Consider the following 23,538-nt stretch of genomic DNA (forward strand, 5'->3'; position numbering starts at 1 on the left):
CAATATGAACAAGCACTGGCTGAAAGGATCTAATCAGGTAATGAACTCCTCCCTCATGGGGGAGGATTGGCTTCAGTGTTGAAGCCACTTTCATCTGGGCTCACTAAAGTCCATTTTTGTTTTCTCGACTATTTTTTCATTTAGTTTATTAGCAAAAGTTTGGGAGCTAAAATTTTGTCTCAGTTGACTCATAGAAGGAAATATACTGTCCACCTTTCAGCCAGGCTGGATGGGCTCAGGAGTGATGTAGTGGGAGCACAGATGTGAGGGGAGATGGAGACTTGTTAGAATTAGCGACCATGTCAGACAGAGGGACTGATTTGCTGGCTCACTGCTGGGTGCCTAGAACTATAATATGGGGTCTTGGGTATTGTCTGTCTACCAAGTACAAGTGTCTATATTAAGCAACCTTAACTACCCTTCATCCACATACATTTCTTCCTCTGTTAAATGGATGCTAGGTAATAACCTGCCCTATTTTACCTTTCCTTTTCTGATGGGTGAGATTTATAACAACAGGGAGAAATTCTACAGAAGGCACAGATTGTTTTGATTACAGTCAGTCCTAATAAATCTGGAGATACCAAGTTGTACTATATACAAAAAATGCTATTCACCCAAGTAATATCAATTCTATTTCTACTCTCTGGTCATATTAATGTAATAGTACTTGTGCCTGATTTTAGAGAAAGTCTACCACTCTTATGAAGTGAATGCGCTTGAACTACCATAACGTGTCTGTGTTTAGCATTCCCTGTATAGTGTTTTGTTGGTTGAACCTTCCCTTTGAGTTCAGGACTTTGCTGTATTTGTGTAAGTTGAGGGAAAGGCTGCCAGGAGTTGGGGCTACCATCACACTTATTTAGTAATTAACTAAGATGTGGGTTACCACAATGAATGAGATATGGTCTCTGTCTTGTCTTTAGGGAGCTTGGAGTCTGAGGAAGGAACTTACAGTCTACAAAATGGGGTAAACATTCCTTTCTTAGTCATGGACACTTCATCTCTGTTCTGTATGTATCTCAGATGTACCCAAAGTGTATCTGGTACTTTTTGTATGGGCCATCTCATTGTTGCATGTTCCTGTCCACATCCATTCTTGTGTCTCAGTAATTCCCCTTTGCATGTGTGTGTGCATGCTAAGTTGCTTCAGTCGTGTCCAACTCTTTTCGACTCTATGGACTGTAGCCCGCCAGGCTCCTCTGTTCATGGAATTCTCCACACAAGGATACTGGAGTGGGTTGCCATGCCTGTCTCCAGAGGATCTGCCTGACCTGGGATTGAACTCACATCTCTTAAGTCTCTTGTATTGGGAGACAGGTTCTTTACCACTAGCACCACTCGGGAAGCCCCAACTCCCCTTTACATGGAACCTTTGTGCTTAGGACTGCCTGTGAAGAAGAGGAACAGATTATGCCTTCTGCTGTCCTCTTGGGGATGATGGTAGTAGAGAAAGGGATTCAAAAGAAGACAAAGCTCACTGATAAGCTGATGCAGCCAGGCCAGGGTGAGAGGTCACTGGCGACTCATTCTAATTAGAGCAACATCAATAGCTGTCATTTCTTCTGATGCTACTTATTCAAATGCTACTATCCTCACAGAGGGAATAATGAAAAACTCCTGGAGGAATGTGAGTGGGAGGAGGAAGTATAAGGGGAAGAGGGAGGAGAAAGTAGGAGAGGGTGGGCCCAGTGGGGTGTTGGAACCCTCTTTCATTTGATAATGCAAGTGGATCCTATGCATGTCTTCCCAAATCTGCATTCAGCAGCACCATGTTGGTAGCTTGAAATTGGTCATCCTGGGAATATTTATATCATGCAAATTGGCAAACACTATATATAAGAGCTTTTTCCCCTTGAAGAGCTGGTGGTTATACATTACACTGCTATGTGCACCCTATGGGCCTAAAGACTAGACTCAAATTCCTTTCTGAGGAAACAGTCTTGTCTCTCCCAGCCCTGGACATGAACTCAACTTTGCAGCCTCCTGAGTGAAGAAGGGGGTTGATGGGGTTCTTGGCTTTGGAAACGCATAATGACACACAGGGACACAGACACTTATTGCTCTGCATCCAATATTAAGGGATCTACCTCTATGTGACAAGGTACCTCCACCACCAGAAGAGTTTCCCTCCACACCCACTTTCCATCCCCATTAAAGAGAAGTATCATTGGGATTTATTTATATATTGAGTTAAAATAGATAGCTAATGGGAAGTTGCTGTATAACACAGGGAACTCAACCTGGTGCTCTGTGACAATTTAGAGGGATGGGATGGGGTGGGAGGTGGGAGGGATCTTAAAGAGGGAGGGGACATGTGTATACCTATGACTGATTCATGTTGATATATGGCAGAAACCAATACATGCAGGTCAAGAAGCAATAGTCAGAACTGGACATGGAACAACAGACTGGTTCAAAACTGGGAAAGGAGTATGAGAAAGGTGTGTATTGTCACCCTGCTTAATTTCTATGCAGAATACATCACGTGAAATGCTGGGCTGGATGACTATCAAGATCAAGATTGCTGGAAGAAATATCAATAACCTCAGATATACAGATGATACCACCCTAATGGCAGAAAGCAAAGAGAAACTAAAGAGCCTCTTGATGAAGGTGAGAGAGGAGAGTGGAAAAAGCTGGCTTAAAAGTCAATATTCAAAAAACAAAGATCATGGCATTTGGTCCCATTACTTCATGGCAAATAGATGGGGAACAAATGGAAACAGTGACAGACTTTATTATCTCTTGGGCTCCAGAATCACTATGGACAATGACTGCAGCTATGAAATTAAGAGACACTTGTTCCTTAGAAGAAAATCTATAATAGATCTAGACAGCATATTGAAAAGCAGAGACATCACTTTGAGGACAAAGGTCCATATAGTCAAATCTATGGTTTTTCCAGTAGTCATGTACATATCTGAGAGTTGGACCATAAAGAAGGCTGAGCACCAAAGAACTCTGCTTTCAAACTGTGCTGGAGATGACCCTTGAGAGTCTCTTGGACAGCACAGAGTTCAAACCAGTCAATCCTAAAAGAAATCAGCCCTGAATATTCATTGGAAGGACTGATGCTGAAGCTGAAGCTCCAATAGTTTGGCCACCTGATGTGAACTCTGACTCCCTGAAAAAGACCCTGATGCTGAGAATGATTGAGGGCAAGAGAAGAGGGTGACAGAGGATGAGATGGTTGGTTGGCACCACTGACTCAATGGACATGAGTTAGAGCAAACTCTGTGAGATAGTGAAGCACAGGGAAGCCTGGTGTGTTGCAGTCCATGGGGTCACAAAGAGTTGGACATGACTGAGCGACTGAACAACAAAAACACAACATTGTAAAGCAATTTTCCTCCAATTAAGTATAAATAAAATTTTTTAAAAACCATCTTTATGTTTAATTTTTATTGTTTAGCTTATGACTAACATTTGGTTTTTATAGAAGAACTTTTACTTTGACCAACATATTTGCTGCAAAATTTTTACTGTCCATATTTATATATATTTATAATAACTTATGTACTTATCCTGATTCCCCACTCCACCCATATGCTTTAGATGGGACTGGCCTCCATCAGGCTCTGCGTGTAAGCAGTTCTCAGATCTGGCTAAGGTCATGATGAGTGGTTCAGGAGTGGGCATGCAACCAATCAGATGTCCCAAGATGCAGAGACAGTTGCAGAGACTGTTGAGAGGTAGGCATGCACTCTTTCCTACTGGATATCAACCTGGGAGAATATAATTCAGGAGTTTCTAGGAAAAGAGAAGATCCTACTCATAAGAGTTTTGGTTCTTGGATCCAACAATGCCTGTAGTTTTAATTAGTTTAATATTTGATTTTTGTTGTTGGGTTTTGTTTTGTTTTTTTTTTTTTGCTTTTTGGCTCAAACCAGTTGGAGCTGTTCACAGCAGTTGAAAGAGTCTTAACTGATACAATATGTTTTACAATTTTCAGTTAAGAAGACTATAATCTTTAGAAAGAAATTGATGACAACTCTTCTCACAGTATATGTTGATATTTTCAAAAAATACATTATATGTCCTTACTTTTATTTTTAATAGTATTTCACTAAAATATTTATTCTAAAATGTTTGCTTTAAATTTATATATAAAGATATTTAGCTAAAAATTATAAGTGGAATTTATTTCAAAAATCCTTTAGAGTATTTTATGTGGGATCACTCTTCTTTGGCTCATCCACAGTTTTTACTGCTTTCACCTTCTGTAAGGCTCCTCCTCGAATAGGCAGTTTCTTAAGAGCAATATCTGTATCAGCCAGAGGTCCTCCCACTAATCGGGCAGGAGTGCTTTCCACTGTTACTACCCCACCAGAGGGCACCTATAAAAGCAAAATTAAACATTTAAGAGTCCATTTATAAAAATTTTCACTAAGAGGAAAATCTATTCATCCTTTAGCTAACTTTGGAAAAGACACAAAATGTATATAGTAACTAGGAGGCAGTGTGTAATAATGGAAAAATCAGGGCTTTGGGCCCTTTGGATTCAGGGCCAAATTATTTCCAGAAGGGGACACCAAGAACACTGGAATATGGCATGGATCTATTTACCAAGCAAAGGAGGCACTGCGCACTCCCTGTCAATGAGATGTAGAGACCTACTTTGACTAGTGTTTACAGCAGTTTCTTGGGAATCCTGGAGGGCTAGGTCTGGTCTAAACCAGCACCAGGTAAGGGCAGGGATAAATATGCCTTAACTACTTGACATTTTAATAGCAAAAAGAAAAAGTATGAGACAAAACCTCATGGAAATAACATTCTTTGGGAACTAAATTCATTATCTATTAAGAAAAGTTATGGAGAAAAAAAAATCTTACTGTTGCGTTAAGGCCTTTAATATCTGTCCTGTGAAATATTGCATTTGGTGGTCTTTCACCATATCTAGAGGATTCTATAGCTTTCTCTTGAAGTCTTTTTGCTTTCTGAAGATTTTTGAATTAAAAAGAAAATAAAATTGTTATTAAAGCATTAACTATGGTACTTACAAAGAAGTATACAAAATATATTTGCATATATAATTTATTAGCACTAGATCCAGCATTTATTCATTTAGGCTAAGAAAATAGTTATTAGCAAGTTATATCCTTTGCACACTGCAGGAAACAACTAAAAATGTTACTGAGATTTCCAAAGATACTGGCAATATATGACCAAGGGATAAAGTAGTTCCTAAGGAAATCAGGCTCAATTTTTTGCAAATGGTTGAATAAACTACTAAATTTACAATAGATGATGAATGTTTTCAAATTATTTTGTACAAATACTAATCCAGTACACTTAAATGTTTTAAGAATTCAGAATAATGCAAACTATACAATTTGCTGCAGTTACCTTCAAATTCAATAGTTGAGGCACTAGAACAGGCGAAATCCTAGGGAACAACTAATCTGTGTGGAAGAGTTTTATAAACTCTTCCTTAAAAGTACAGGTAGTTATGGGGCTATTTTGTAAATAACATTGGGAAGAACTTTTCATGAGAAGGGGGAGACATGGTATCTTGAATAAGCTTGTTGTTAATTTTTGTTTTGCTATCTTAATATGGTTCCACTATTTTTGTGGGCTAATATATCATTTAATGATTCCATATTTAGAGGAAAAATTATCACATTATGTAAAAGTGTATCCCAAGCACAAATGGAAAAAAGTAATGAGATTTGGGGACTCCTCTGGTGGCTCAGAGGTTAAAGCGTCTGCCTGCAATGTGAGAGACCAGGGTTTGATCCCTGGGTCGGGAAGATCCCCTGGAGAAGGAAATGGCAACCCACTCCAGTATTCTTGCCTGGAGAATCCCATGGATGGAAGAGCCTGGTGGGCTACAGTCCATGGGGTCGCAAAGAGCCGGACATGACTGAGTGACTTCACTTCATGGTGTTCTTACATATTTCAAGTGAACAATTAGCATTATAAACTTTTTAGTTTACTTTCAAGCTTATTGCTGAAGCAGGTTATCACATTTTCTCAAATTCCTATTTAAGCTTTAATATAATGTTTCTTGTGGTGGTCACAGGGAAAACATCTTTGATCAAGAGGGCAATATGGACAGTTGTTTTTTGTGTCCTTCACTCTGCCTCTTACGGAAAGAATCAGTGAATAAGAAGGCTCAGAATGGAAAGCAGGGGCACACTCCTGCTTATTCCTGACTAACTCTCATCTCTTTTATGCAAACAAGGAACACCATCCTTGTTTCACCCTGCTAAGCCAAATGAAACTCAGAGTGGTATCTTCTGAAACTATGAAAAATGCTTAGTTTCAGTTATCATCTTAAACTGCAAATGAGGATCAACAGTGCTGGTATCCCACAGAAAGATCAACAGAAAAAGGTGAATGAATATTTCCCTGAAAAATTATGTCAGAGTTGGCTGGTTTTTGTGGTTATTATAATATTTAAAAAATCCTACCTTTAAAGTTTTAGCATTTGATGTTCTGGCCAAGAAATTTCCCCATGATTTATTAGCCAATTCTCTTTGTTTGTGTGTGGCTTGTATCTGAAATGAGAAAGATAATTAAGAGTTCATTTCTATGAAAGGATGCCAAAGGGCTTGAATACCTCTATTTTGAAGAAAGAGCTAGTTTTTGCCAACATAAATTTTAAGGCCAACTAGCAAAAAGATTAGAGTATAACAACTTAAATAACAAAAGTCTTAAATAAACAAAAAAAATCCTTTCCTCACTATGTGGCCAAGGTTTGAACTGCTTCCCATGAAATGTAATGAAAAACTGTTGTTATAAAAATATAAAATATGAGAATAACAATAATCGTTCTCAGCAAGACTGTTTTAAATAAGTATCACTTGCAAAAACAGAGTATAATCCAGAGCAAGTTACATAAATGACCCAACAGCAAATCCACAGGCAAAAGTAAAGAGATTTCTGCTGCCACTGATAATAGTTTAGGCATGATTATATTGGTGGAGCTTCTTCTAATTTATGACTTCAGCAAGATAAGCAATTTTGTGAGAGTGCTGAGTTTGTTGTGGAGTTACAGTCTGGGAAATACTACTGACAAACGACAAAGACTGTGGTTCTCAACAGACTCTCCACTAAATATATAATCAGAAAACACATGCCCTTGGTTGGTATATAGTATATTATTAACTTTAATTATGAACCTGAGTATTTAATTAAACAACTGCTAAAAAAATAAGTGGGGTCAGAGCCATGATAACAAATCAACGATAACCAGCAAATCAGCAATAGCTAGTCCACACAGCAGAATACTGCCACTCAATATAACTAATGAGAAGCAGAACTTCCATCAGGGCACTAAAGATCAAAGGAATGGCTTAAATGGCAGTATCCTTGCAATAAAAACTCTCCAACAAATAAAACTTTTAAGAAGGGATGTATCTAAGATGGAGCAGAATTTATAAGTGGATGCTAAGTTCCACTAGACTGAAGATATAAACATTTAACAGTATAAGCGAAACCAGCAGGCAATAGCAAAACACTTTGGAAATCACCTTAAAGAGTTCTAAATATTTAACTTTAGTCATAAAGGATCACCAAGCAGCAATGGGGAGTCTGTATCATCTCTGCGTCGGTGGACAAGTTCACTTAGTCACTTAACCTATTTGCTCAAAAACTTCAGGTGTGTTGTTTCTCACCTGTGTAAAGCTTTGGGGAAAAATGGCTCATATTTTCCCAACAGGCTTTTTCTGACTAGCTAAAGTCAGAGAGCACATGTACAGAGTGCTCACAGCATGTGACTTGGCACTGAGGTGAGGAGATGTGCCTGTGGTTGGCATACTAGTGAGGGCCTGTCACAGAGTGAGGGACAAGGGCTGACTTTCTCATTGAGATTAAACTTACAGTCACAGAGATAATGTTTGTCAGAATTTTCTAAATGTGTGCACTTAAATAGACCACAATTTTTGAAACTGTGACATTTCAAAAATGGAAATGTAAGCCTTTAGAAATAAAATTATAATGTCATAGACCAGCATTGAGTACAGTAATTGAATTTCAAGCTATTCACTCCATGTTCCCTTTCAGTCTGTACAAAGACACAGTAACTATAAAGGAAAATCACAAAATGACTCTAAGTGCTGAAGCATTCACAAGTAAGGCAAATATACCTTAGGGATAATTTCAACTAGTTTACACATGGAAATTATTTTGGCTTACTTTTGTATATACTTTTTGTTCATTTTGCACATCTTGGCGTGCTTGGCTTTCAATCATCTCACTCTGCAGAGAAACAACCATCTTTCCAATATTTTCTGATGCTGCTGTAATAGATTCCAAAATTTTTTTGTCTGTGGTGACTGGTCTTAGCTTTTCTAATTTTATTTCTTCATATATTTCATTCCATATTTCTCCAATCTGTTATAGCAAAGTTTTAAAAAGTTAAATTAACCAAAAATAAATCATATACTTTTAGGTAACCTAAAATGTATTTGAGTGATCATTCCAAAGTTAACACTTACTGAACCAGCTTTTCCTAACTTACTCTTTGGGAATAAGTGGCTCTGGGAATGATTTGGGGCAACAGTTACATTTGAGTATTCAGGAATCACTTACCTAATGTTTTTCAGTGATAAGTATTCACAGAGAAGGCTCTACTATCTAAGTGTAGTTCTTTGCCATCATCACTGCCCTCTCCTTTACAGTCACTCTGTTTTCACAGCTGCACAAATTGTTGCTTTACTCTCATCCTCCTAAAGTACTGATGCTTTCCTTCCTAAAGCCCTGTTTGAAGGCTGGGTCAAGATGAATTTGTAGAACAGTGAAGATGGAGATTTCTGGAATCCTGGTACCTAGTCATATGAGAAATAGGGCCTTGTCCCTCATCTTCTAGCTAAGGTAATACTTGACCTAAAACTTTAAATATGTTGATTTCATCATGCTGTAGCTCCATCTCATATACTGGGATATATGGAAATTACTGCATTTGAGTATGTTTAAATTTAGAGGAAAAAAATGCATCCAGGATACAAGTAAAATTAAGCCTTGTTTTCCCGTTTTAAATAGAGATTTATTCATTTATAGCATTCAATACATAGTACTAATATTAGAAGAGAGTGTTTACTTGAAAAGGCTTTCCTAAAAGTTCAAAGGCATTTATTTACCAAAAAGTATATAACCAGCAAAGTAAACAACTCAGGACTATTAATTGATATTTGACCATTGAATAATGTAATGATAAAACAATACTTTAATAAGTATTAATAATTTATTTTAACAAGTAATAATTCATTCAATTCTAGCTCTTTTTTAAAAAAATTATTTTTGAAACTTTTGACTGCACTTAGTCTTCGTTGCCGCGTGTGGGCTTTTCCTAGTTGCTGAGAGCCAGGGCTACTCTTCATTGTCGTGCACAGGCTTCTCATTGCAGTGGCTTCTCCTGTTGCAAAGCACAGGCTCACTCTAGAGCACAGGCTCAGTAGTTGTGGCACCGGGCTTAGATGCCCTGTGGCATGTGGGATATTCCCAGACCAGGGATCGAACCCATGTCCCTTGCATTGGCAGGTGGATTCTTAACCACTGGACCACCAGGGAAGTCCCAATTCTAGCTCTAAATACCCTTTTAAAGAGAAGAAATTATATTTTAAAGATTCTGTTAGGCCTCTATATCAGTAATGTCTATCTTCCTCTATAAACTAAAAGTTGGATGAAATCTTATCCCATGTAAATACCCAATAAATTAACTGTATGCTCCTTGAATAGTATCAGATGAAAAATGAAAACTACATAGTATGTGGATTATTGCTCACAAATATGAATAGATCTTTCCCAACTGATGACCTGCATACTAGATTTTAATAACAAGTCTAAGAAGGTACTCACTTTAAAATCAAGATATCTATGTATGATACATAGAGTGACAAAATCTTCAGCAGATAAGCCAGGTAAATTTTCAAAATCTAAACAAAGTTTATAAAGAGAGAATTACTTTAACTGAGCAAATAATTCTAAAAGGCATATATTTATCATAAAAATGCAAATTATTCCTTTTGATTTTATCCTGATTTATGAAAATGTTACTTCTGTGAGCTTCTGGCTTCCTCCTGTAACAAACCTCTGCCAGGTCATCCTTATGTAGTCATTCAGAGAGGAACATTTTCTGTGCTGTGGTCAGACCATGATACTGTACTTTTACAGTCTGAAGAGTGAGGACTTTTTTCTTAATAAGAAGCGAAGTTAAGTCCTCAGGTGATTCAGAATTCTAGTATTTAAGTCTAATCATCTAAACTAACTGTCTTTAATCCTGACTGTACTCTGGAATTGCCTGGGGAGCTTAAAAATACTGATGCCTTCCCCCAAATTCAGAGCTCAAGGGGGCAGCTGGTTGCATTGTGATAACAATGGAACATGCATTTGTCTATATAAAGGGACTTTTATTCATCATGTTTGAAAAATGGACTCCAAAGTGAAATCAATTCACAATACTCAGTAAAGAAAGAGAGGCTCTTAAGAATTTGACAAGTAACTTCTTACCTAGTTTGCCCAACACAGCATAAATTTTTGCTCTGATATTCTCAGCAACATCCATAACTGCAATAGTTGGGCAGTTAGCAGGTAGTGGTATGATTTTTTGCTCTTCTTGAAAACTAGTAAATAGAGGTTTCTTTGTATCTAATCATTGGATATGATAAAAATATAGAAAGGACAGATAAAAATTGTAGTAAATTAATAATTTTAAGATTTTAGTCTAGACATCATAAAATATACTAACAGAATATAGTACTGCCTGATACATGATTACTCTTTTAAAAACATAAGTAATCAGCAATTTTTCCCCATTCTGTTGGAAAAATTTAATTTTTTACTATTTATGTAAAGTATAAAAATTTCACAAAATTACTTTTTTAAACATGAAACTTTCACATAAAAAACTTTTCTAATTTTGAGATCCAGAAACTGAACATGTCAGTTTAACAATGATTTAATCTCCTATTTGCTTTTGGTTCCTGTATGTTATCCTATAAATATAAAAACTATTTTATGATGTTATGGGTTAGAAGTTAGAAATAATAAAAATGGATTGAAGAGAGAAATCACCAGGAGTTAAAGGGGAAGTATTTTCACTTAAAAATAAACCATACTAACACATAAAATTATAATAAGAATCATAAGAAGTATAGAAAATGTAATATAGCACTATAGAATAGATAAATGAAATATAAATTCTGATACTATAAACTTCATTAATTTAGAGTCTAGTCATTTAAATTTATGACCATTGATTTATTTTTATTTAGAAAAGTTTCCTCCTTTACATAAAAAGTAAACTATAAATGAGAATCAACAGAAATGTACAAAATACTATAAAAATTGTTCTTAAGCACTCTACTTATATCTCAAATTTTATTGGTAAATGAAATATTACTGAATATACTTACAAAAACAGATAACCCAAATAAAATGCTTTAGGAAGTCCTGTTAAGTTTTTTTTTCCAAGTTAAAGAATATAATCAAATACCATTTCCTGAAAATATTCTATAAAAACATGAACCTACTAATTTACTTAGTTTTCTTTTAATCTGCAGACCCCTGTGAAAAGAACTTTAAACAAAGAGGTAGAAGTCCCCATACTTTCCTAATGTCTCTTCTTAGAAATACAGATCTAATTATTTCTACAAACAATTACAAATACACTTACCAACAATCTTCCCATATTTATCACGTTTTACTCCTAGTTCTTTTTCTTCCTTTCTCCACAATTTAATTAAAAGACTAGCAGCTGTCTGGTCCTTCTTCCCTCGCCAAGCATTGACATGAGCCGCAGTTTTGGGATTATCACAAAATTCAACCATTATTCCAAGTATTAGATTGCAGAATTTTTTTTGGTTCAACTTTTCCAAGGAAACAGAGAAAGAAAAATGTTGCAATAAATAAATATTTTTTAAATAAAAAAATAAAAATTTTAAGAATTATTGTCTTTTAAAAGAGAAATATTTGTTTGTGTTAATCAGTAGGTTTTTTCCTAAATGATTGCCTTATAAAATCAAGACTCTAAGTATGATTTGTGACCATCTCCTGTTAAAATAGATACCATCGTAATGAGTTCATTTTCAAACAATAAGGACTTTTTAAAAATAGAAATAAAAAGATTGAATATAATTTTGATGTAGTCATAAACACATCCTGAACAAAAATGTCATTGATTTAGTTCAATTGAAATTAAGTGGAGCAAGGTCATTTGTGCTATACATAAGACTGTAATTATAGGATCTTTTTAATTTACCTGGTTTATTAAAGTTTGTTAAGACTCATCCTCGCTGTAACATTATTATTAAGAGACTGCTGCTGCTGCTGCTAAGTCGTGTCTGACTCTGTGCAAGCCCATAGGCGGCAGCCCACCAGGCTTCCCCATCCCTGGAATTCTCCAGGCAAGAACACTGGAGTGGGTTGCCATTTCCTTCTCCAGTGCATGAAAGGGAAAAGTGAAAGTGAAGTCGCTCAGTCGTGTCCAACTCTTTGCGACCCCATGGACTGCAGCCTACCAGGCTCCTCCGTCCCTGGGATTTTCCAGGCAAGAGTACTGGAGTGGGGTGCCACTGCCTTCTCCATATTAAGAGACTAACTGATAGTAACTCCAAGTGGCAGTCACATGTGAAAATAAATCAAAATGAAGTATAATCTTGTAGTTTGAAACTCAGCAACCATAAAAGAGTATATCAGCAGTTAAGAAAAATTATCTTATTAAGCATATTTCCTGTTTTTCTACAAATAGTTTTCAGCAAACTAAAATTTAGGTATAGAGAAGTCCAAATAGAGCAGAGGTGTCCATACAATCATGGCTTCTGTGTGAAATATTTTTGGTTGAGAAACTCTTACAGTGTACTGCTAATAGAATATGGCAAAAGAAGCATGTAACCTGTTGTCTGAATTACATACATTATCAGTTTCCTGTTTAATTAAATTATGGATAATATTACCTGCTTTCAGTTCAGTTCAGTTCAGTCGCTAAGTCGTGTCCGACTCTTTGCGACCCCATGAATCGCAGCACACCAGGCCTCCCTGTCCATCACCAACTCCCGGAGTTCACTCAGACTCACGTCCATCGAGTCAGGGATGCCATCCAGCCATCTCATCCTGGGTCGTCCCCTTCTCCTCCTGCACCCAATCTCTCCCAGCATCAGAGTCTTTTCCAATGAGTCAACTCTTCGCATGAGGTGGCCAAAGTATTGGAGTTTCAGCTTTAGCATCATTCCTTCCAAAGAAATCCCAGGGCTGATCTCCTTCAGAACGGACTGGTTGGATCTCCTTGCAGTCCAAGGGACTCTCAAGAGTCTTCTCCAACACTACAGTTGAAACGTATCAATTCTTCGGCGCTCAGCCTTCTTCACAGTCCAACTCTCACATCCATGCATGACCACAGGAAAAACCATAGCCTTGACTAGACGGACCTTAGTCGGCAAAGTAATGTCTCTGCTTTTGAATATACTGTCTAGGTTGGTCGTAACTTTCCTTCCAAGGAGTAAGCGTCTTTTAATTTCATGGCTGCAGTCACCATCTGCAGTGATTTTGGACCCCCCAAAATAAAGTCTGACACTGTATCTACTGTTTCCCCATCTATTTCCCATGAAGTGATGGGACCGGATGCCATGATCTTTGTTTTCTGAATGTTGAGCTTTAAGCCAACTTTTTCGCTCTCCTCTTTTACTTTCATCAAGAGGCTTTTTAGCTCCTCTTCACTTTCTGCCATAAGGGTGGTGTCATCTGCATATCTGAGGTTATTGATATTTCTCCCAGCAACTTAGAGAGTTATTATCTTATATGGGGTTTCCCAGGAGCTACAGTAGACACGGGTTCAATCACTGGGTTGGGAAGATTCCCTGGAGGAGGGCATGGTAACCCACTCCATTATTCTTGCCTGGAGAATCCCATGGACAGAGGAGACTGGAGGGCTACAGCCCATAGGGTCGCAAAGAGTCAGACACGATGGAGTGACTAACATATACACACACTTTCACATAGTAAACTCTCAGTAATATTTAACGTTTATGAGCAATTATTATTACACACTGAATAAATATTTCAACAGATTGTATTAATCACAATCCTCAATCAAGTTAGTTTTTTATTCCTCTACTTCACTTTGGGAACCCCTGGTGGCTCAGTGGTAAAGAATCCACCTGCAATATAGGAGACATGGGTTCGATCTCTAGATTGGGAAGATTCCCTGGAGAAGAAAATAGCAACCCACACCAGTGTTCTTGCCTGGGAAATCCCATGGACAGAGGAGCCTGGTCCATGGAGTCACAAGAGTCAGATATGACTTAGCAACTAAAACTGCTATGACATACTTCACTATTAGGAGGGAGGCAAATGTCAATGGTTGAAGTTTATATAGAAACTTCATTAAAATTATTTGTAATTTATAATTAGCTTGGTTGGTTTAATCTACATTAAGTACAATCTAATAATTACATTCAAGAAAACACAGCAAAAATATGTCAGGAATTATTCAAACCACTGCATATAAATGTATACACACATGCACATAACTGCTCATACAATCCTAGCAACAGTGCATGAGGTAGATAATACTGTTATCTCTATTTATAGATGAAGAAATTGGTAACAGAGATGTTAAATAATTTGTCAAAGTTACACAGCTAACAACTCCTGGAGGCCTCAATCAGACTGATTCCAGTCTGTGCTCACAGTCACTGTACTATAAGGCTTCTCCTACCAGTCTACATATCTTTCCATCCAGAAACCCTAATGGTGAAGGAGAATGAATATAAGTAAGAAATGTCTTTTAAGTCTTCTATATATTGTTAAAATAAAATTTAACTACTTTATACACACACACACACACACACACACACATAATATCATTCCTCACTTCCAAATATTAAGTAGAAGCTACGTTCCAGGAAGATATGCCAAATTAATTTTGTAGCTTTGAGAATTCCTTGGCACTGACCATGTGCTTCTAGACATACTCTAGTCAGAGGAACATGGTGAGATAAATGTCATTTAGGACTGCCTAAGTAGAGCTATGCATACATCCTCTGTATTACGCTCAATTTTCTGAACTTTCAAAGGGTTTCTGCTTATGACTCATTCAAGGTGGGTTATTTTTATTATTATAATTATTACTTACTTATTTTTTGTTTGTAGTGTTTTATATCTAATGAGCTTGCTATCATCTTTAGTGTCAACTAATTTTGTTTCACAGAGATGAAAGGACACAAATAACTTTAGTATCTTTGCTAAGTTAAAGGTCCGTTATTCTGTTAATAATATCAAGAATGGTGGCAATCACAGGCAGTGACATACCTAGAACTCTGCATGAGAATATCTCTCAGAGTTTTACTGAAACAAAAGTATACTTTTTCTTTATATTAACTATGGACCCACTTATTGAGGCTAGGAGGGGATTACTGTAAGGATAAATGAGAGTCTGTCATTCTCAGCCTTTCTGGATCATTCTATGACACACTCGTCTTCACATTACCTACAAATCATACAGGTTTTTTTTTAATGTTGATTTTTCCTTGTTTGTCAAGCTAGAAGTTATTAGTAAATGGTTATTGACTTTGAAGTAGTCTAGCTGTTTCTTTAATTTTGTGGGGAAAAATCCACATAAAACAAATTCCTTGCTGTCATGTGTTTGGGAACATTCATCTAAGTAAACCAATTTCTTCACTGGAGGAACTTTCAGACTCTTTATTACAACAATGCACATTATGGAACTCCAAGAGGGATTTTTGTTTAAAACAAACATTTAAACTCTATTTGGAGGCACATTTAATCACAGAGTAGTGTTCTGTGATACTCAGTTTGTAAAGACCTAATAAAGACATATTTAATTTTTGTTAAACAGTTATTGTACTTACTGCTAATAAATCCAAAAGGAGAAAAATGCCTTCTTTTTCAAGAAAGTAATCCTCTGAGGGGTAACATCCCAAAATGCAGCACCTTAAATAAAAAGGAAGGTAATAACTTAACAAGGCTTTACTGGTAAATTCAATTTGTGAGTTTATTTCTATCAAAAATATCTTTTCAAAGAATATTTTTCTTCATTCTCTCAAATCAGTTTATTTCTTTGCTTAAAAACTGAACTTTGAAGAGACTTTGCCAGTGTAGTTTAATTTCAACTATTTAAAAACTAATCCCAATTGTTTTTCATTACTGCCTATTTTCTGTAGATGCAATATTCTCCTTTGCTTTCCCAATGTTAATTATTCCTAAGGTCTCCTCTGGTTGCTCTATGAACTATTTCTTCAAGCTTTATTCATTTACTGTCTTTTACAGTGCTGGCATACCTGAAATACTTGCTTTTTTAAATTGCTTCTAATTACATCTTATCTTGGCATGAGATTATTTGCTGAAGTGCCTGCTGTGAAATGCCTCATCGAGTGAGGGACTGAAGTTGTTGCCAGGGCTCCTTTCTCTGTTTTCCTGGGTTGCAACAGACATGGGCTGAACAAGCCGCTGCTGGTGGTGGTGGTAAATTGAGCCCAATCTCCCTCTAGTCTTCCCAGGAATGGCAAGCCTGCTGGGGTCAGTCGAAATCTCTTTTCTATTTAACATGGTATTTATTTAGTTATATGTGATTCAGTAATAATATGATAATTATTTAACATGGCTCCCTCTTGGGGAAAATTTTGTGATGGTGGTTGTGTGTGGTGGTGGATGTGAGGATTGGTACATAAAGGCCATCAGCTTGGCCTCTTTCACTCATGGGCTTTCAAGTTTTACCACCTATGGGTATGAGTCACACTTATTTTGTTCCCACTTTTGAGGTAGTAACTCTCTCATGCCTATCATGGCCTGTCTTTTGCCTCCTTAATTCATAGCATTATTGTAATAATAAGAGAAAAAAAATAGAACATCCTTCTCTGTTCAGAAATTAAATAATATATTTCTAAATTTCCTAAAGATTGAGAAGAAAATCACAATGAAAACTGGAAAACAGTTTGAATTTAATGATAAGAGCATATGGAGCCTTGTTGACTTCACAGGAGAATTTACAGCCTTAGATGGATATATTAGAGCAGAAGAACAGTTGAAAAATCTATGATCTTAGCATCTATCTCAAGAAATAGAAGAGATAAAATTGAATGAAAAAAATTCCACAAAATTAATTAAATAGAAAAACAAAATAGCATAGAAACAATGATGCAACAATTGATTCTTTAAAAAGACTAATAATATTGATGTCGATCAACCCTGATGAAACCCATCAAGAAAAAAGAGAAGGCAGAAATGACTAATATCAAGAAAGGAAAAGAAAGTATCACTTTATATCCTACAGACATTAAAAATACTGAGAGGATATTATAAATGCTCACATAGCAGGAAATAACAAAAATTTTGACAAAATAACTAAATCCCTATAAAAAGACATCAGAACCTATGCATGAATAGAAAATCTTAACAGATATATACATATTAAAGAAATGAAACCTATACTTTAGCATCTTTCTACAAAGAAAACTCTAGGCATAGACAACTTAATTGGTGAATTCCACAAATTACTTAAGAAAGATATAAAAACAATCTTATGCAAACTCTTTCTAGAGAAAATAAAATGAAGGAATACTTCCAAACTTGTTTTCTGAGGTCAAAATAAACTAGATTCCAAAACTATTCAGGGAATATTAATAAAAAAGAAATATTAAACTTACATTAACATGGTATTCTCTTCCCCAAATCTAAAAATATTTGCTAATTGAATCCAGCAACATAAAAAATAAAGACATACTACACCATAACCAGTTCAGGCTTATTCAAGAAATACAATGTGATGTATCATATAAACAGAATGAAGGAGAAATATGATACCTCAATAGAACTAAGTGTTTGATAATATTTAAAGTCCTTTCATGATGCAAAGGAATAGATGAGAACTTCTCTTATTTAAGTTTCTAAGAAAGGGAAAAAGATCTGATGCCTGGTATTACCAATTAAACACCAAACTTTGTTGTGACTGCTGTTCAGTTGCTAAGCTGTGTCCAGCTCTTTGTGACCCCATCAACTGCAGCACACCAGGCTTCCCTGGCCTTTACTATCTCCCAGAGTTTGCTAAAACTCATGTCCAACTTATTTATTACTAATCTATTATACAAAGGTATTTGAAGGTATACAAAGGTATTTGTGCTCTAGTAAAAGACACAGATAAATAAAGTCATTTATCTTTATCTTAGTATAATTATGAGATATCAAATAAAAAGGGATAAAAGATCAAGTCATTTTCTGCAGTAACCACTGAATCCCAATATATTGGTATATAGCAAGGATGGTACTCAATACTCATGTCTGAACTTTTTACTATGCTTAATACAGCACCTTGGTCAATAAGACTTTGCTGTTGAAACTAAAGATCAGGTTATCATGTTATCACTATATCCTTCTCTGTAGTAAAAAAGAAACTAGATAATTGATTAGCCCCATTGCCCATGTTTATCTGGAAGCGAGCTGAGTATTCCAGCTCTGTATAAAATGAGAGAATTTCCAGGGGTAAATCTAGTTACTTTATCCTTTGGAAAGTAATATTCATCAGAGTTTTCTTACTACCCCCATGTTTATTGCAGTATAATTGGAATTTTTAATCTGTATATAGTTTCTGTATATAATTTGGTGAGTTTGGACATACGCAAATACTTGCATTGCTATCATAACAATCCAGGTAATAAAAACATTCATCACCTATTAAAGTTTCCTTATATCCTTTTGTGTGTTTTTGTTGGTGGTGTTTTTTTCGGGGGTGGGGTGGGGAATAAGACCACTGAACATATGACATCTACTCACTTAACAAATGTTTAAGTACACAACATCTTACCTTAACTGTAGCCACTATATTCTAAAGCAGCATGAGCAATGTGTTATACTGCAGGTCTCATCTCTGGAACTTACTAATCTTGTATGACTGTAACTTTATATCCATTGAACGACACATCATGCCTCCCTCGCTCCATCATTCTACATACTCCATCATACTACATACTATTATCTACTTTTACACTTTTGACTATTTTAGATGCTGTGTTTAAGAGAAATTATGTATAAGAGATATCCTTCTCTGAATGACATTTCACTAGCATAATGTATCCTATGTTGTTGCAAATGGTAGGATTTCCTTCTTTTTTAAAGCTGAGTAATATTTCATTGTATGTACATAACACATTTTCTTCATTAATCTGATGGACATCAGTGTTGTTTCTGTATCTTTGCTATTGTGAATAGTGAATAATTATTCACAGTGAACAATGCAGCATAGAACCCAGGATGCAGCTATCTTTTCAAGATACTGATTTCAATTCTTTTGGATATATTCCTGGAGGGGAGATTATTGGATCATATGGTAGTTCTATTTTTCATTTTTTGAGGAACCTCCATATCGTTTGCCATGGTGATTGTACCACTATGTCTTTCACCTCTTGTTTATGTTGATTTCTAAGAACTTTATTTTTAGAAATTACAAATGTGATTGTTTCTAATTTCCTCTTTATTGTATAGTTCATTACTAGTATATAGAAATGCAATTGTCTTGTATGTTAATTTTGTATCCTGCAACTTTAATGAATTCATTTATTAGTGCTAACAGTCTTTTGGTGGAGTCTTTAGTGTTTTCTACATATTAAGATCATGTAATCTGCTCTTGTCTGGAGAATCCCAGGGATGGGGGAGCCTGTTGGGCTGCCGTCTTTGGGGTCGCACAGAGTCGGACACAACTGAAACGACTTAGCAGCAGCAGCAATCTGCAAACAGATGCAAACTTTACCCTTTTTTTTTCTGATTTGGATGTTTTTTTTCTTTTTCTTGCCTAACTGCTCTGAGTAGAATTTATGGTACTATGTTGAGTAAAAGTGGTAAGAGTGGGCATCCTTGCCTTGTACAGATCTTAGAGAAAAAGTTTTTGGCTTTTCACCATTCAGTGTGATATTACTTGTGGCCGTTTCATAGAGCTTTTATTGTGTTGAGGTAAATTCCTTCCCTACCTAATTTACTGAGAGCTTTTAATCATCAAAGGGTGTTGAATTTTGTCAAATGCTTTTTCTGCATACATTGAGATAATTGTGTGATTTTTGTCCTTCATTCCATTAATGTGGTGTATCACATTGACTAATATGGATATATTGAACTATTCTTGTTTTCCAGGGATAAGTCCCACTTGGTCATGGTGTATAATCCTTTTAATGTGCTGTTGGATTCAGTCCAATATTTTCCAGAGCATCTTTGCTTCCATGCTCATCAGGGATATTGGTTTGTAGTTCTTTCTTTGGCCACACTGCTTGACTTGCAGGATATTAGTTCTACCACCAGGGACTGAACCCAGGTTCAAGACAGTGAGAGCACCGAGTCCTAACCCCTGGACTGCCAGGGATCTCCCGGTTCTCTCTTTTTTTAATGATGTCTTTATCTGGTTTTGATATTATGTTGATGCTGGCCTCATAAAATGAGTTTCGAAGGGTTCTCTATTCTCCTATCTGTTGGAAGAGTTTAAAAGGGACTGAGGTGAGGTGAAGTTGCTCAGTTGTGTCCAACTCTTTGCGACCCCGTGGACTGTAGCCTACCAGTCATGGGATTCTCCAGGCAAGAATACTGGAGTGGGTTACCATTTCCTTCTCCAGGGGATCTTCCCGACTCAGGGATTGAACCCGGGTCTCCCGCATTGTAGACAGACGCTTTAACCTCTGAGCCACCAGGGAAGCCAAAAAAGGGACTAGTATTACTTAAATTTTTGATAAAAATCACATGCAAAGCTCTCCAGACGTGGACTTTTTTGGTTGGGAGGTTTTTGATTATGGAGTCAATCTCTTTATTGTTACTGATCTGTGCAGGCTTTCTATTTCTTCTTGATTCAGTCTTGGTAGATTGTATATTTCTATTAATAGTTTAAGTATGTTGTGTTTTCACTTTAGTTTGCCTTGAGAAATCTTCTAGTTTCCTTTTTGTTTTTGTCTCCAACCCAATGGTTATACTAAAGTGTGTTGTTTGATTTCTATGCTTTTGTGGATTTTTCTGGTTTCCTTTTGTTATTGATTGCTAGTTGAACTCAGTTGTAGTCAGAAAAGAATGATTTCCATTTTCTTAAATTTGTCTAGGCTTGTTTTGTGACCTTGTACATGACTTACCCTAGAGAATGTGACACATGTGCTTGTAAAACAAACAAACAAAAATTTCTGTGTCTCTTCTCAAAACTACTCTAAATACTTCACTTATGGCCACCAAATGTGTAGGTTTTTTCTATACCAAACAATTATTCAATTCACAGTGGACATCAACTGGGTATCCTCCAATTCAATTCAATTCTGAAACTACTACCCAGAGTTAGCATCCAGTCTCACAGGTTAAAAGTTCAGTCCCACAAGATTATGCTGCTTTCCTCCTCCCAAAGTTAGATTTTAGTCCAGGTTGTCACCTGTGCTTCTGACCAATCAGATGTAGGGTAGCTCACAGAACTCAGGAAAATAGCTTACTTACTAGATTACCAGTTTACTGTAAAATAATATAACTTGGGGACAGCCTGATGGAAGAGATGAACAAGACAAAGTATATAGGGAAGGGGCCTGGAGCTTCCATGCCCCTCTCAGCAACTCCACGTGTTCACTGATGTGGAAGTTCCTCAATCTCATTGTTTAGGATTTTTATGGAGGCTTCATTATGTGGGTATAACTGATGAAATATCAGTGGCCATTGGTGATTAAACTCAATTTTCAGTCTCTCTCCCCTCCTTGGAGGTTGAAGGTGGAGCTGAAAGTTACAACCTTTAAGTAACTATATAGTTACTTCCCTGACAACCAGGCTCCCATCTTGTGGTTATCTAGGGGCTTTCCAAAAATCACCTTAGTACCATAAATTCAGATGTAGTTGAAAGGGGCTTGTTATGGATAAAGAAAGATACTACTTTCATCTTTATTACTCTGAAAGTATTATAGGAACTAAAAATAAAAGACCAAATATTGTAACAAAAGATGTTCCCATTGCTCTTATTAAGAAATTACAAGAGTTTGGGGAGTTCTGTACTAGAAATGGACCAAATATAAATTTTAAAATTATAAACCACAATATTACAGTGATTTAAAAAATGTGTTTTCTGCTGTTATTGGTAGAATGTTCTACATACATCTATCAGGCCTCTAGTCATGAGGGTTTTTTTTTTTTTTTCTTAAACAAATGTGTGTGGTGTGGCTCTCATGAATTCCACCCAATAGAACAAAAGAAAAGTATAAGTGTTAATAATATATGAAACTCAAGTAATTTCCCCCAAGACAAAATTTCATAAATTGATGTTAAGGAAAGCAGTTTATTTATTATTTGCCCTTTGGAATGCTAAACTTTTTGGGAAAGAATATTGACTAGGAAATACCTAATGAATTGGTTTTCAACTCTTTACGATAAGATGAATGAGGAATTCAAGAGCCCTTCATATCCTTTTGAAGGATATGAAGAATGCTATATGAGGAACAGTAGATGCTCTGTGTTTTCCCAGGCCAGGCCAAAATGGAAAGCATTCAAATCACAAATATAAGGATCTAAGTTTAGATACAAGAATGGTTTTTATATCTGAGTGATGGACAAGACTACTTTCCAAGGTATAATTGTAAGTATTATTTTTGGACTATTGAAAAGAAAAAGGCTTGTCTTTCTTCTGCAGTTTTGAGGGAAGAAAATGGATACATAGCTAGAGAGGTAATTTTCTTTTACTGTGGGTACAGCCATACTCACCAAATGCTGTCCAGTGTACTATAAAGAAGTACATTATAGCCTAATCCACTCTGTAACTTCTTGGGGTCTGTTTTCATTACATGAAGAATTATATCCACTCCTCCAGTTCCAAAAATTTCCTAAGAGATTTATTTACAATTATTTCTTGAAATAAACAAATACTCATTTCCTTTCCCATTTCATCCTATCCCAGAAAACTTTTCAACTAGGAAAATACAACATTGTTAAGAAAACAGTGTGTATGGGCATGCTCAGTTGCTCAGTCATGAACTCTTTGTGACCTTATGGACTGTAGCCCACAAGAGTCCTCTGTCCATGGGATTATCTCAGCAAGGAAAATAGTACAGTAATACAGTTGTTTTTTTTTAATTTTTACTCACTTTTCTCAGGAACTTAAGACAAATTATTGTAAAGTTGGTCATTTTTTAAGCGAGGATACCAATCAATATGCCAACTTAATGCCCATTTATATTTTTCCTCTTTCTCTTTCTTAAAAAAAAAAAAAATCCACAAGACTTGTCCCATGGCTTTTCTTTTTTCACACTGTAGTGAATGTAGTCTAACATAATGTCAGATAAGTACCAGATAGCAACAACTAATTTAAGCGGTTAAAATTCTATTATGGAAGATTTTCTAATGTTTCCAAGAGAGAAATAATCAATAGCAGTTAAAACTTTTAATAATTTATATAAAGTTATTACCAGTTAATATTTGTCCCATACCAAGTATCTTTCTTATAGTCCTATTATTCTATTCTGGGTCCCACTAAGCAAGACTATGAGTATTTTCTAGAAGAACATAGACACAAGATGAGAGAATAGAAGAAGTTTCACAAAAGCTTGGAGCTAAGTATGTATTTACTGTTCTTTTGGCTTCTCCCTCAAATCA

The 23,538-nt window shown here is 36.1% G+C and overlaps 1 protein-coding gene across 1 annotated transcript in view; it reads right to left on the bottom strand.

The window, feature by feature from the left end:
- Positions 3,417-23,538, bottom strand: part of CFAP69 (cilia and flagella associated protein 69) — a 62,021-nt gene continuing 41,899 nt past the window's right edge. The window contains exons 15-23 of the mRNA XM_005679307.3: positions 22,651-22,769; positions 15,813-15,894; positions 11,621-11,813; positions 10,456-10,593; positions 9,805-9,881; positions 8,143-8,340; positions 6,417-6,503; positions 4,836-4,940; positions 3,417-4,340 (exon numbers count right to left, since the gene is read on the bottom strand). Of these exons, the coding sequence (XP_005679364.1) occupies positions 4,170-4,340; positions 4,836-4,940; positions 6,417-6,503; positions 8,143-8,340; positions 9,805-9,881; positions 10,456-10,593; positions 11,621-11,813; positions 15,813-15,894; positions 22,651-22,769 (1,170 nt within the window). The 3' untranslated portion in view covers positions 3,417-4,169. The remainder of the gene's footprint in view (positions 4,341-4,835; positions 4,941-6,416; positions 6,504-8,142; positions 8,341-9,804; positions 9,882-10,455; positions 10,594-11,620; positions 11,814-15,812; positions 15,895-22,650; positions 22,770-23,538) is intronic.

The sequence above is a fragment of the Capra hircus genome, chromosome 4 (genome assembly GCF_001704415.2).
Source record: "Capra hircus breed San Clemente chromosome 4, ASM170441v1, whole genome shotgun sequence".
NCBI classification, from domain to species: Eukaryota; Metazoa; Chordata; class Mammalia; order Artiodactyla; family Bovidae; genus Capra; species Capra hircus.